General features: G+C 42.5%; 2 protein-coding genes across 5 annotated transcripts; one reads left to right on the top strand and one right to left on the bottom strand.

The window, feature by feature from the left end:
* The first annotated feature begins 650 nt into the window (after positions 1–650).
* On the top strand, positions 651–7,019 carry METTL23 (methyltransferase like 23). Of its 2 annotated transcripts, none has more exons than XM_053376030.1 (5): positions 651–863; positions 3,337–3,441; positions 4,100–4,337; positions 6,459–6,543; positions 6,786–7,019. In XM_053376030.1, exons 1-5 carry the CDS (start codon positions 858–860, stop codon positions 6,967–6,969), a joined length of 618 nt encoding a protein of 205 aa, XP_053232005.1. In that variant the 5' UTR covers positions 651–857; the 3' UTR covers positions 6,970–7,019. The 2 variants fall into 2 exon arrangements, with proteins under 2 accessions (XP_053232005.1, XP_053232006.1); XM_053376031.1 differs by lacking the exon at positions 651–863 and adding an exon at positions 1,145–1,276.
* A 675-nt stretch (positions 7,020–7,694) lies between these two features.
* SRSF2 (serine and arginine rich splicing factor 2) lies at positions 7,695–10,977 on the bottom strand. Of its 3 annotated transcripts, none has more exons than XR_008328829.1 (4): positions 10,347–10,977; positions 9,670–9,980; positions 9,273–9,376; positions 7,695–8,707 (listed from the first exon to the last, which is right to left on the bottom strand). XR_008328829.1 is itself a non-coding variant. In XM_053376029.1 (3 exons), the coding sequence occupies exons 1-2, from the start codon at positions 10,706–10,708 to the stop codon at positions 9,677–9,679; spliced, it is 666 nt and encodes a 221-aa protein (XP_053232004.1). In that variant the 5' UTR covers positions 10,709–10,975; the 3' UTR covers positions 7,695–8,707; positions 9,670–9,676. The 3 variants fall into 3 exon arrangements, 1 of the variants encoding a protein (XP_053232004.1); XR_008328828.1 differs by lacking the exon at positions 9,273–9,376 and having other exon boundaries at positions 7,695–8,130; positions 8,595–8,707; positions 10,347–10,975; XM_053376029.1 differs by lacking the exon at positions 9,273–9,376 and having other exon boundaries at positions 10,347–10,975.
* Positions 10,978–12,133: the final 1,156 nt, after the last annotated feature.

Below are 12,133 nucleotides of genomic sequence, written 5' to 3' on the forward strand. Positions count from 1 at the left end.
GGCCCTCCCTCGCGCAGGCAGCGCCGATTGGATGTCTCTGGCAGCGGAAAGAGGGCGCCGAGAGGGAAGGATTGGAGGAGGTGGAGGAAGCGGCGCCGCCTCCGCCGCCATCTTGAGAAGGCAGTCGCCCACCTTCAAGGGGTTGCGTCGCCGCATTGAAATGGGCAAAAGTTGTGGCAGGTTCTTGCCGTTGTTGTTGTTTTTATTATTAAAAACAACAACAACGGGAACTGCACTGCCGTTTAGGGAGGAATGGTGCATAAGGGCTGGCGTGGGTCAGAAAGCCTATTCCCAATGTCAGTCTGGATTGTAAGAGAGGAGAGGCTGAAAAAAAGAGAAACAATCACACAGCCATGTGGCACCGTGAAGACTTAATCCTAACGCATAAGTTTTCGTGGGCTCGAGATTCCTCAGATGCACCGTGAAGCGGCATTGAGGTCACGAAAGCTTTTGCCCCAATGCATGTGTTTATAAGGCGACACACACAACTCTTTGGGTGGTATTCAACTCAGGGTAGACCCACTGAAATGCAAGAAGTTAATTTCAAGTTAATTTCAATAGGTGTACTCTGAGTAGAACGAGCTGCAACCATCGCTCGAGGAGATGGTTACACCATGCATGTTGAATCATACTTAAAATTAGTGGCTCAGCCTCAAGCAAGTGTGCAAACGATTGCAGCATTATGGACAAAGTGTGCTGGATATGCTCAATCAGTGGGAGGTGCTTTATATTTCTTGGAAACAACATGTGGCGTTCTTTATTTGCTTCCAACCCATAGACATTGCCGGACTCTGCGCAGGGATGAGGATCATGTCGCAATGTGGGCCTGATCACAGGTGCCCGATATCGTGCACCGGATGGAAGTAGGTCCCACGGAAGTTCTTTAAAAAGAACCAAGAACTAAAAACTTCCATGCATCGAAGTGGGCTCTGATCCACGAAAGCTCCTGGCCATTATCAGTGTCAGCTGCTCTTCGCTGAGTGTTGGTTCAGGTGTTCTTTCTCACCTCATCTTATTTTTATTTTAATTCCGGAGTAGTAATGCATTAATTGAACCAACGGGGTACTCCAGGGGAACGCCTGAGAACCATGAAGACTGAGTAAAACAAAAATTAAAAGGCGAGGGACCTCTGCTGCAGCACAAACTCCATCGTCCCGTCTGCTGCTTTTCCCTAATCCCACCCTCCTCGTAACTGGCTGCGATAGGGTGCTTGGCCGGAAGGCGCCTTTAACGTTCTTGACTGCGAATGGTCCACTTACACATCAGTCCATAGCGAGTAAGATACAGCCAATGCTCAGGAAGCACCTCATGGTTGTCTGTCTATGTACCGGGAGCTTTCCTTCTTGCGGGGAAAAGGGTTCCCATGTGCGAGCCGGAATGCAAATTCAGTGTGAGGGAGTACAGGTTTGCAGGAGAGCATCAGGAGGAGGAGGAAGAAGAAAGAGATCAGCTAGTGGTGCTTATTCCTGAGGTGCTGATCCATTATCATTTTTTAAATGCGTATTTGCAGGAAGCAGAATTTGGAACTATGCAATTTAAAGCTGAAGAAATATGGGGCAGGAGATACATATACAGAAATATATGTATCAAATGGGTCTGCAATTACTAGTAAATTGCACACAAATCATTTGGTGTTGCTTGCCACTTAGAGACATATTAATGAAAGCCGCTTAATTTATTTTGATAGGCAAAATCACCTAAGTTGTTTTCATGTTAACTCCTAGGAGAAAACTAAGGGCAATTTTATAGGATTTTTAAAATGTTATTTTTTTGTGATAAGCTTCGTGAAACGAATTGTGAAGATGAGAAGGTAGCCTTGTTATTTTAGTCCCACCCTGCAAAGGTTTGGCAGGACATTCTGTTGCAAAAGAAAAGTAATGCTTTTTTTTCAAATCTGTTGACAAGGAGGTAACAATGACGACATTTCATCTTAGTTCAGGACTATTTAAATTTCAAGTATTGATCTGAAAGTGGAAACCACTTAGGTTGCAATCTTGTGCCCACTTACATGGGCATAAATCCCATTGAACTAAATGGAGCATTCTTCTGAGTAGAGATGTACAAGACTGCACTGTTAGTACATTATGCTGATTTTTTTTCTTAGCGTTCACCAGCAGCTGGAAATCTGATGGCTCTTCCATAATGTTCCTGTGATCCATTGGCACAATTTGTTCCATTATTTGTGAATCACTGAAGTAAGGTACAGGTGATCATTTTGTAGGACAAATCAATGAATTCAGGAATTTTTTTCCCGTCTCTTTTGTATCTCAAGCTTCTTTTGCCACTTCTACTCTCTCACAACTAAACAAATCACAGCATATATGCACTGTCTCGACCATTTGCACATGTTTATGTATGGTTCATGCCTCAGTGATGTGCCAGACTGGGTTGAAACTTCAGCACAGTGCATTTATATTTTTAAAAATAACAGGAAGAGTATGTGTGTTTGCCTGTGTATTTGTCCTTTATGCACAAGTGATTTATAGGTAATTTGACTTCTTATCTATATGTGTTAATTTAGCAAATACAACGTATGGTTGACAAATGCTTCCATAACATATCTTTTCTTTTTTTGATGTTGGCTATAACCAGTGCTTTCTTTCTGGGGGGACGCATACCCCTAAACATTTTGTGAATCTTTGTGTTTTTGTCTATTTACTATACTGTATTTATTTCCTCCGATTTAAATCAAAATGGTGATTTTCTTGAGTCAAAATGAGAGTACCCCTAAACATTTTTTTAGAAAAAAAGCACTGACCATAACTATGATAAAGTTACAAGAGTTAACGTTACTGGTGGAATAATAGTGGCAATGCTGACATTCTTTAAAATGTGCAGATGTTCAATGCTGCTGCTAGCCTCTTTTGTTTGAGATTGTAACAGCACTTTAGATTACATAGACTCTAATGAATCCTGGAGTCATTACACATGGTAGCATGGTAGTATTGCTTGGCCATCTAAACAAGAGTTAATGGTCTCAGTTGTTGTGTTACATCACTTTTTAAATTGGTTATGTGTCGGGTCCCTATCCTGGCAACCAGCAACCATCATTTTGCTTCACTGAATTTCACTGGCACTATATAACTGATCAATGACAGCAACTCCTTTTATGGACACCCAGCAGAAAAAAAAAATTGTCTTCTGCAAAACAAACATGATTCCCCCTTGATCTATTACACAATTGCAATTGCAGCTCTTTCTCAGTATGTGGTTTCTAATGAAAAATTCCATTACAAAAAGGAAAACTGATGAAAACTTAAAATGCACTTGTATCATCTTTCTTTAAAAGATGTTTCTGAAGCAACCATGTTTTACAGCAAGATGTCCTTTTTTCAGGTCCTTGATCCCCAATATGGCATGTACGTTTGGCCCTGTGCAGTGGTTCTGGCCCAATATGTGTGGTTTCATAGAAGACTAGTCTGCGGCAAGAGAATTTTGGAGGTGAATCATCGTAATCATTTTATTATCATCTTCATCATTATAAAATTTACCCGCCAGCAGGTCCCACTGCGGGTTACAATTAAAAAGTGAAAATAGATTAGTCACAGGAATAGGGTAGGCCCTGAAAACACACATGGAAATATAGGTTTATAGTATGAAATTATAATATTAAAATAAAGTAAACTATGTTTTTAAAACATGGGTGTGACCCTTCAGATGCTATCAAGCTCACTGCAACACAGAGGGCTTTGACAGGATCAACTCTATCCACTGGAAAATCCTCTATAGTATTCAGGAATTCCTAGTTCCATAAATCTCTGGGACATGGACCATATCAATAGGGTAGCAGACCTTGCAACTATATCTGCTTCCCCATTCAAGCTTTCCTGCTAAAAAACTGCAACAAACAAATGTAGACCAGACCACAACTGTTGACACAGTTCATTTCTGAAGGAAACGCTTAATCAAAGATTAAATAAGACCTTAGAAATCGGATTGTGCAATGAGGCTTCTAGTGAGTAAACTGCTGGTATGTTTTCGTTTGTGTCATTTAGCAGTTATCGATGATCATGAGGAAGAAACACACCCAAGCTGTAGTAAAGTTCTGAACTCGTTATACGTGTATTTGGTGTTAAAAATCAGTTTTTACTCTGTTTAGATTGGAGCAGGTGTGAGTCTTCCTGGGATAGTGGCAGCAAAATGTGGAGCAGAAATTATATTGTCAGATAACGCAGAATCCCCTCAGTGTTTGGACAACTGTCGAAGAAGCTGCCAGATGAATAACCTCTCAGGAGTACATGTCATAGGACTCACCTGGGGTCATGTATCACCCAGTCTATTGGCCCTACCTCCAGTGGACATTATTTTGGCATCTGACGTTTTTTTCGAACCAGAAGGTAATTCTAAAGTTTTATCTACTGCTGTGCATGTTCTGAGCATCTACAGCATAGAATTTGACACCAAATTAAATTGGTGTCAATGGTGGCTACAAAAACCTGAGTAGTTCCTCAGCTCTCCAGGCCACTCCTGTCTGCCATGTGTGTTATCCAAATTGCTGAAGAAAATATTCTTCCCCTTGATTTATATTTTTTTCTTTTACACAGAGGCTGTGGTTAACAGCGCAAATGTTGAAAAACTGGTTCCACATGCAAATTCTGTGCACTGCATGTCCATAATAATGGACATGCAGTAAAATACTAGTGATGTGGAAACTAGCAAAGGAAGTTAAAAGGAATAAAAAAGGATATTCCTTCTTTAGACTATTCTTAGAGCACTTAGACTATCATCAAAACACAAAGTGTGGGAGCTCTGCAATGACAGAAATGGTAAATCGTTGATTTAGGCACTGCAAGAGTATACTGTACTAGGATAGAGCAACTTAGAAAGTAAATGAGAGTTTTTCTTAAATTACTTAATTACTGACTCATGGAAATCTAGTGAAGTATTTATATCTAGTGAATATTTGCTTTTCATTAATATATATCAGACTAAGCATCATTGGTCAATTATATGAAAATGAATTCATTTTCTTATATTCCAGTCTTCCTTCCAACAAGAGCAGAATGCCCAACATGTCCACAATAAAAAAAACATATGAAGCTGTTCTGGACAATTACTCATCTTGGTCAGCATTTTCTATTGCTAAAGGTCTATGTGAAAAAAGCAACTTGGTCCTACACTTTTTTTTTGGATATAGTTTTGATCAGGGCCAGATTCTTAAGCAGGCTAAGAATGCAATGACCTGGGGGCCACTATTTTCATAATGCTGTGGTGGTTTTTTAAAATACAGGTATTGGAACAGCAACAAAAATCCCTTCAAGCACATCAGAAATGAAAACTGTAGTTACAAAAGTATTTTGTGTGAATTTGTAGAAAAGTCCATCAAGACTGTTAGCAAAGTAGTAAAAATCAAGTTTGAGAACCACTAGTCTATAGGGCTGGAGAACCTGTGGTCCTCCAGATGTTGCAAATGAGATGTTGTCTCATTAGCTTGGCTGTGAGGATTTGTAATCTATCCCGACTTGCTGTGGAAATCATGTAAAGTTTTCAAACTCTTCTCATTACCCAAGGTATTTTAATGAAGCCAAATCCCAACACCTCTGTCTGCGAAGTGTCTATTCCACCTTCAAGCCATGGCCTAGTCCCCTATGAACTATAATACTGTTGATTCAATTGTTGTTCAAGTGATAGCACAATGAATTGGGCACCTGCCAGTCTTAAGGTTGCAAAATTCTGCATATTAGATGGTACCTGACACAAATAGGACAGCAACACACCTTCCTCACTCTTTCGTGTGCTTGTAATAATTTTAATTTTTACAATCTTAGGAGCTGCAAATAACCATTATCATGGCAGTACGGGAACATACACTGTGGCCTTTTATTGACATGTGGTAGAGGCAGACTATTCCACCTGCACTTTCTTCAAAAAATTAGTCCAGACCAGTAAAGGCTATGTAAAGCTACCTGATACACACGTGTGCGTGTGTACAGTGTAATATTCTTCTGCACTTGTAACATGGGAAGAGTTTATTTTGAAATGGGAATCAGATACAATGGTTGTACTTTTATTCAGCTGGATAAACAAATAATATAGTTGCAAGAGTGGGGAACCTTTGGTTCCCAACTCCCATTCGCCTAAGCCAGTGTAGCCATGGGCCAAGGATGCGGTCCCATTCACTACCCATTCTGTAGAAACTTGGTCAAGATCTGAAAAACAGACAGAACTCATGTGCAAAACTGGATGAAAGCCCCACACACTCTAAAAGAACAAAGCCTATATGAAGAGGCTTTTTAGAATAGATGTTACTACAACTTATACTTCTGATAACAGTGTTTATGCCATTGTACAGCAAAATATAATGCACATAATTTACAAACTTCTACAAATTTATATCCCTTCTCCAATATGGAATAAATGGCAGCTTAGGTTTTTAAAGACCAAAGTAAAAAAGGCACAAAAGTAAAATGCCACCACTTTACAGTATTACTGCATTAAATACTTCCGTTATTTCATAGACTTTGAAGATGTTATAAGTACAGCGCATTACCTAATGGAAAAGAATCCACATGCTCAGTTCTGGACTACACATCAAATCAGAAGGTATGCTTGTGAATTTCCAATTTTGGTGTTTTGCTTCAAGCATTTTCACAGGGCATACTGATGGACCTTGGTCTAAAATGTGCACACTATTAGTTTATTACCATTTTTGTATTTTTACAAGGTGTTCTGTGACTTGTAACCTTGAAGTGTTACTGAGGAGCCAGTTTTAAAACACGTTGGCGATTACACAAGCCTAGGTATTGAATGAGAAAGAGTCAAGTGCTGACTGGTGTTTCTTTCAGTGCTGACTGGACTATTGAAGGACTGCTTCACAAATGGGAAATGGAAAGCATCTATGTGCCCTTGCAATCCTTTGAGGCCAACAAGGAACAACTGGCAGGCTCTACTCTTCCGGGGAGACATACTATTGAAATGCTGATCCTCACAACAAATAAAGCAACCAAGTCGGATCCTGTTACTGTTTAAAAGAGAGGTTTGCTTTGATGTGTTTTAAAATAAAAGTTATTAACCTCTAACACCTTTGGGTTGGATATACTAGAAAGCTGTACATTCAGCCAGTTCACAACAGATGCTGTTTAAACAGGCATGGCCAAACTTGGCCCTCCAGATGTTTTGGGACTACGATTCCCATCATCCCTGACCACTGGTCCTGTTAGCTAGGGATGATGGAAGTTGTAGTCCCAAAACATCTGAAGGGCCACATTTGACCATCCCTGGTCTTAAGTAAATGGAGTTATGTGGCACCATGAGGTGGTGCTTTTCCTTGCATTTCAAGGGTTCCCCCTAGTCTTCTCCCGACATTCAGCAGTGAAGTAGCTGTTGCCCCTAACATAGCTGTCAATGCACACAGCATGTTTATTAAAAGTTTTAGTGCAACCATTCTCACATAAGATAGCATATTCTGCTTAGTCAGTTTAGTTTCCTACTTCATGTATCCACCACCCAGAAAACACCTCCAATGACTTATGTGCAATATTCCCATCTGTGTGCTCTACTATATAGTGTGTACTGTAGAGGTACATTATTGACTCCTATCCTGCAAATCTGGAACAATTCATACAAATTTCAAAGGAAAAGTACCCCAAATGTGATTTGTTATATATAAATGAAGGTTAATACACATTAGCTACTGTTCTGAAATAGGACGACAGATTTTGTTCGCTTCTAACATACAAAGCAGAGTCAGGATATAAGAGTTCAAAAAACTGAACACCAAGTAAGTGTTTTATTAAACTACAGACACAGTGGTTATAGTATAGAATGTTGTAAGAGATACTCCAAATCAGTACTTACAGAGGAATGAATCAAATGCTTTTAACATTACATTTGTTTATATCCAAGTTCACATATGTAGATGGTCTAATTTACCATTCTGGAAAAAAATAAGGTGTGTTTACCACCAGCTAGATGTGCTCACTGTATGCTCCGTTATTTTTATGCAAGGCCCGGGTGACTGGAAGTGCAGTTGTCAGGCAATTATAATTAACTGGACAGCCATTTGTTTCTGCACGACAAGGCATCGTTACAGGAGCAATCAGGAGAAAACAGGAAACAGCCAAGCACTCTGCACTGCAACACGCCACCTTAACAGCTAACCAGCATTACTCAACTGCTACACAACTGCGCCTAGTGCACAAAAATACATAAGAGAAGAGATTAGAATTTTGTCTGATAAAAACAAATTGTTCAAAATAATTGTCAGCTGTAAAGTTTAACGTTTGACTTGTAGATACTATTTCAACGAAGTATTTGCAAATGCATTTGAATTAAAAAATTCAGAATTTGATACTAAAGGCAAAAATTGAGCATGTGGACAGCATTAAGCTATTCAGCATATCACAGCTGCATAGATCTTTAATAAACTTGAGGAAGCAAGTTAGTTATCACTTTTATTTGCAAAATCAGCACTACATGAACAAAAATGAAAATTTTACCTCACATATCCAAGCCAATAATGAAATCTGTAGTCGTTCACTTCACTAAATTACAAGAAATTTGAATAATAGCAACAAAATGGCACATAAATGTAAAAGTCTGCCATTTGAGGCTCAAAAGTAAAGTAAAAGTTAGACAAAGTGTTACAAAATAACCTTTTCAACAGCTGGTTGGTTGTGCCGGGATCTCTCCAATGGACTGGCGATTCTAACGATCGTACTTCCTCCAAGGCTTCCTTTATGTAGGTTTCTCATGTTTTTGACGTTATCTAGGTTTGAAAAAGGTATAGTTCAGCAAGGTACCCCTTTGTTTGTCCTCCATATTTTATGGATGCTCTCAGATTCCTAGTAATACTGGCCTTGTCTCACTGTTTTAGAAATGTGCAATGCCCACCTCCCACCATGATACTGGATACTAATGTAGACAGCATGAGAATTTTTTGATACTGTTGAATCTCCATTATTGATGTTACATAGTGTCGGGCTAAGATTGAACTACCCTTAACCTGAATCCAGCCCAATTCACATTAGGCATTAGTTCTTATTCAAAACCTTGAAGAATCATTAAATAGTTATGTAACTTAACAATTCTAGGCCCACTTCCGTTGAAAAAACAGGACCAAACAATTTGAGGGAGGTTAAAGACACACTATCCATTTTCCCCACCCTACATATCCTTAGAAGCCCACAATCGTACTTTAGATAAAACTGATTTCCATTAGCTCTTGCAATTCACCTTCCACTTTTAAAAATATTGGATGCCGTTCAGCATTGTAAACACAGGACTGATTGGTCATTAATAGGATAGTGTATCTTTAACATTTAAAGACAAACCTGCTCCAATACACGCCCACAGAAACTGGTCCCTGGAGGATCAGCCAAATCAGTTAAAATCTGCAATACTGGCCAATATTCTTTAAGCAAACAGGAGACCGCAGCTTTAAAGGGGAAAATGCAGATGTTGGGTAAGAACAGTAAGAAATAGTCATTTCAGAAATAGGTTGCGTCTCAAACAATAGATATTAAAAAGCAAGCTATTAATTGCAACAAAACATATAGTCTCTGTAAAAAATTGCATTTTATTTTAATAGCCATAAGCTAAAATGCCCTCCTCAGAAACGAACATGCCCCATTAGGATTTACTTACGCTAGAATCCTGTCTCAAGAACCCAATACCCACTAGAGTGCTACAATACAGCATGCAAATACAGTAGGCCGCCAGACACGTTACCATATTCTTAAGATGACACAGCTCCTTCTTCTTCGGGAGACTTAGGAGGGCTCTTAGAACGGGACCTCGACTTCGATTCCCTCTTTGAAACAGGCGGGGGGCTTCTTGATCTGGACCTGGACCTCGATCGGGAGCGAGATCTGGAGGCAGAAGAGGACTTGGACTTCGACCTTCTGGCAGACCTGGACTTGGAAGTGGAACGAGACCGGGATCGTGTGCGGGATCTGGACTTGGAGCGGCTGTACCGCGATCTGCTTCGGGACCTGGAGCGGCTCCTGCTTCGGGACCGGCTGCGACGTCGTCTTCTAGGACTGCGGAGAGCGGGCGGGTTAGAGGAAGGATTGAGAAGGGAGAAAAAGGGCGGATTGAATAACGGCTAGAATTCACAATGCTATTTCCCGGCCAGATCTCGTTTATGACGCCTAAAGGGGAAAACGCCGCGCCGCCCATTCGATCCCTCGCCCTCGGGGATCACGTGGCCCATCTACTTTCCCGCCGACCTGAGCCAAAGCGATCCGCAAACACCACAGGCCTTTCGTTTGCCACCTCAAGTTACTCGCAACAATCACTCCCTTTACCTTCACACGCCCAAGATCCCACTTTCCATACACCCCTCCACCCGCCCAGCCTTGGCCTCCGGAGCAGCCGCGGGGCCTTCTCTCCCCCCCCCCACTCACCTCCTGCTCCGACGTCCGTAGCCTCCGCTGCCGTACCGGCGCGGAGGGGGCCCCCGGCGGCTGTGGTGGGAATCGGGCGGCCGCCCGTAGCGGGCCATCTGGACGCGCAGTTCCCGCCCGTCGAGCACGGCCCCATCCATAGCGTCCATGGCGTCCTCCGCGTCGCGCTTGTCGTGGAAGCGCACGAAGGCGAAGCCGCGGCTCTCTTTGGTGTAGCGGTCGCGGGGGATGTAGACGTCCCCGACGCGGCCGTACTTCTCGAAGACGCGCCGAAGCGTGTCCGGGGAGGTGCGGTAAGTCAGGTTGTCTACCTTCAGCGAGGTCATGCCTTCCACGTCCGGCGGCGGCCGCCCGTAACTCATAGCAGCGGGAGGGGAAAGGGGGGAAAGGGAAGGGAGGAGGGGGTGACGCCGGAGAAGCGGAGCGGTGACGGGGGTGGGGGGGGGAGAAGGCGCGTGACGAGAGGGCTGGGAGTGAGGAGTAGCGGCCGAAGGCCTCTTCCGTTGGGGCTGCAGGTGTCGGGACCTGCGGTCGGGTCTCAAGCGCGCGGACAGGGCCTCATTCGCTCACCACCATCTCCGCGCAGCCACGAGCAAATGAGCGAGGTGCCGCCCTTCCCCGAGCACTTAAGCGCCACAAAATGGCCGCCTGTGACCCGGAAGCAAACCGCGAGACCACCCTCCCCCCTCCTACTCCCAGAGCTGGGCCGATTCAAATTAAAAATCCGTTTTCGTTTTCCCAACCGAAAAAGTCATGGAAACGCACTGGCGGCGCAACTGGGCCGTCAAGGGAGATACTGTAAACTTAATTACAGGGTTTTGGACGCTCAGGGGCCGTTAGGTTTGAAACCCCGGAAGAGATTACACACACGTATAATACATAAATGTCTGTTCCTGAGGACTATGCAATGTTTTTAAATTTGATGAATCAAATATGAAAACATGTTCTTTAAGATTCTGTTTATTACAAGTTGCGCGGGTTTCTTTTTAAGCGTTCAAACAGCGCTTGTCGAAAAAGAGGAAGTATTCGATTCAAAATGGCGGCGAAGGGAGAGCGGAAACTGATCTTTAGGGAGCGCGCGCGCGAAATCTGTAGTACACACGTAGCGTGCACGAGAGCCTTGGACGGTTTAAGGATGTGAGGCGGAGCGATGATGTCCTTCCTGCCGCAGTGAAGAAGCGCGAACTAGGGTTGAGGGCGTGGCTACCTTTTGCCCCGCCCATTGCTATTAGTGCCGAGTTAGGTGGAGGTGGGGGAGATGTTGATAGGAGCCGTGCTGCGTTGGTCCGGGGAGGGGGAGGGGGTGGAATCAGAAAATAATAGCCCGGCAGTGTATTTTATCAAAAGCAATCATGACACCATAAAGCAAGCTTTTTGCTAAGGGGACTGCAGATTACAACTGGTGCATTAGTGAATGTGAACAGCAAAAAAAGTAAAAGTTTGGCATTTTAAAAAACAATAGACCTGTGTTACTGTATTTTGTTCTATGGAGGTTTATAGCCATTATTACAACCTAACCTACCAAACTGTGTTCTGTACAAAAGTATTACACTGAAGTAAACAGATTTAAAGACAAGTTAATTAGTAGTGCTCCCAAATGGAACCCCTTTTGGGTTTGGCTATGAACAAAAATAGTGTTTGGCTACTTGATTCCACAAGTGAAATGTTTAGCTGACAAAATTCTGAAATATTAGAGGTCATCACTCTGATTTATGAAATGATGGTAAGGTAAAGGTAAAGGGACCCCTGACCATTAGGTCCATTCGTGGCTGACTCTGGGGTTGCGG

The sequence above is a fragment of the Podarcis raffonei genome, chromosome 2 (genome assembly GCF_027172205.1).
Source record: "Podarcis raffonei isolate rPodRaf1 chromosome 2, rPodRaf1.pri, whole genome shotgun sequence".
NCBI classification, from domain to species: Eukaryota; Metazoa; Chordata; class Lepidosauria; order Squamata; family Lacertidae; genus Podarcis; species Podarcis raffonei.

Bases quoted from the DNA above. Each gene is read 5' to 3' on its own strand.
- SRSF2 (XM_053376029.1), bottom strand. From the start codon at position 10,708: ATGAGTTACGGGCGGCCGCCGCCGGACGTGGAAGGCATGACCTCGCTG. The intron at 9,981-10,346 runs GTGAGTGGGGGG...CGCTCTCCGCAG, and splicing joins TACGGACGTCGGAGCAGGAG to TCCTAGAAGACGACGTCGCA.
- METTL23 (XM_053376030.1), top strand. The intron at 4,338-6,458 runs GTAATTCTAAAG...GTTATTTCATAG, and splicing joins CGTTTTTTTCGAACCAGAAG to ACTTTGAAGATGTTATAAGT. The intron at 6,544-6,785 runs GTATGCTTGTGA...TGTTTCTTTCAG, and splicing joins ACTACACATCAAATCAGAAG to TGCTGACTGGACTATTGAAG.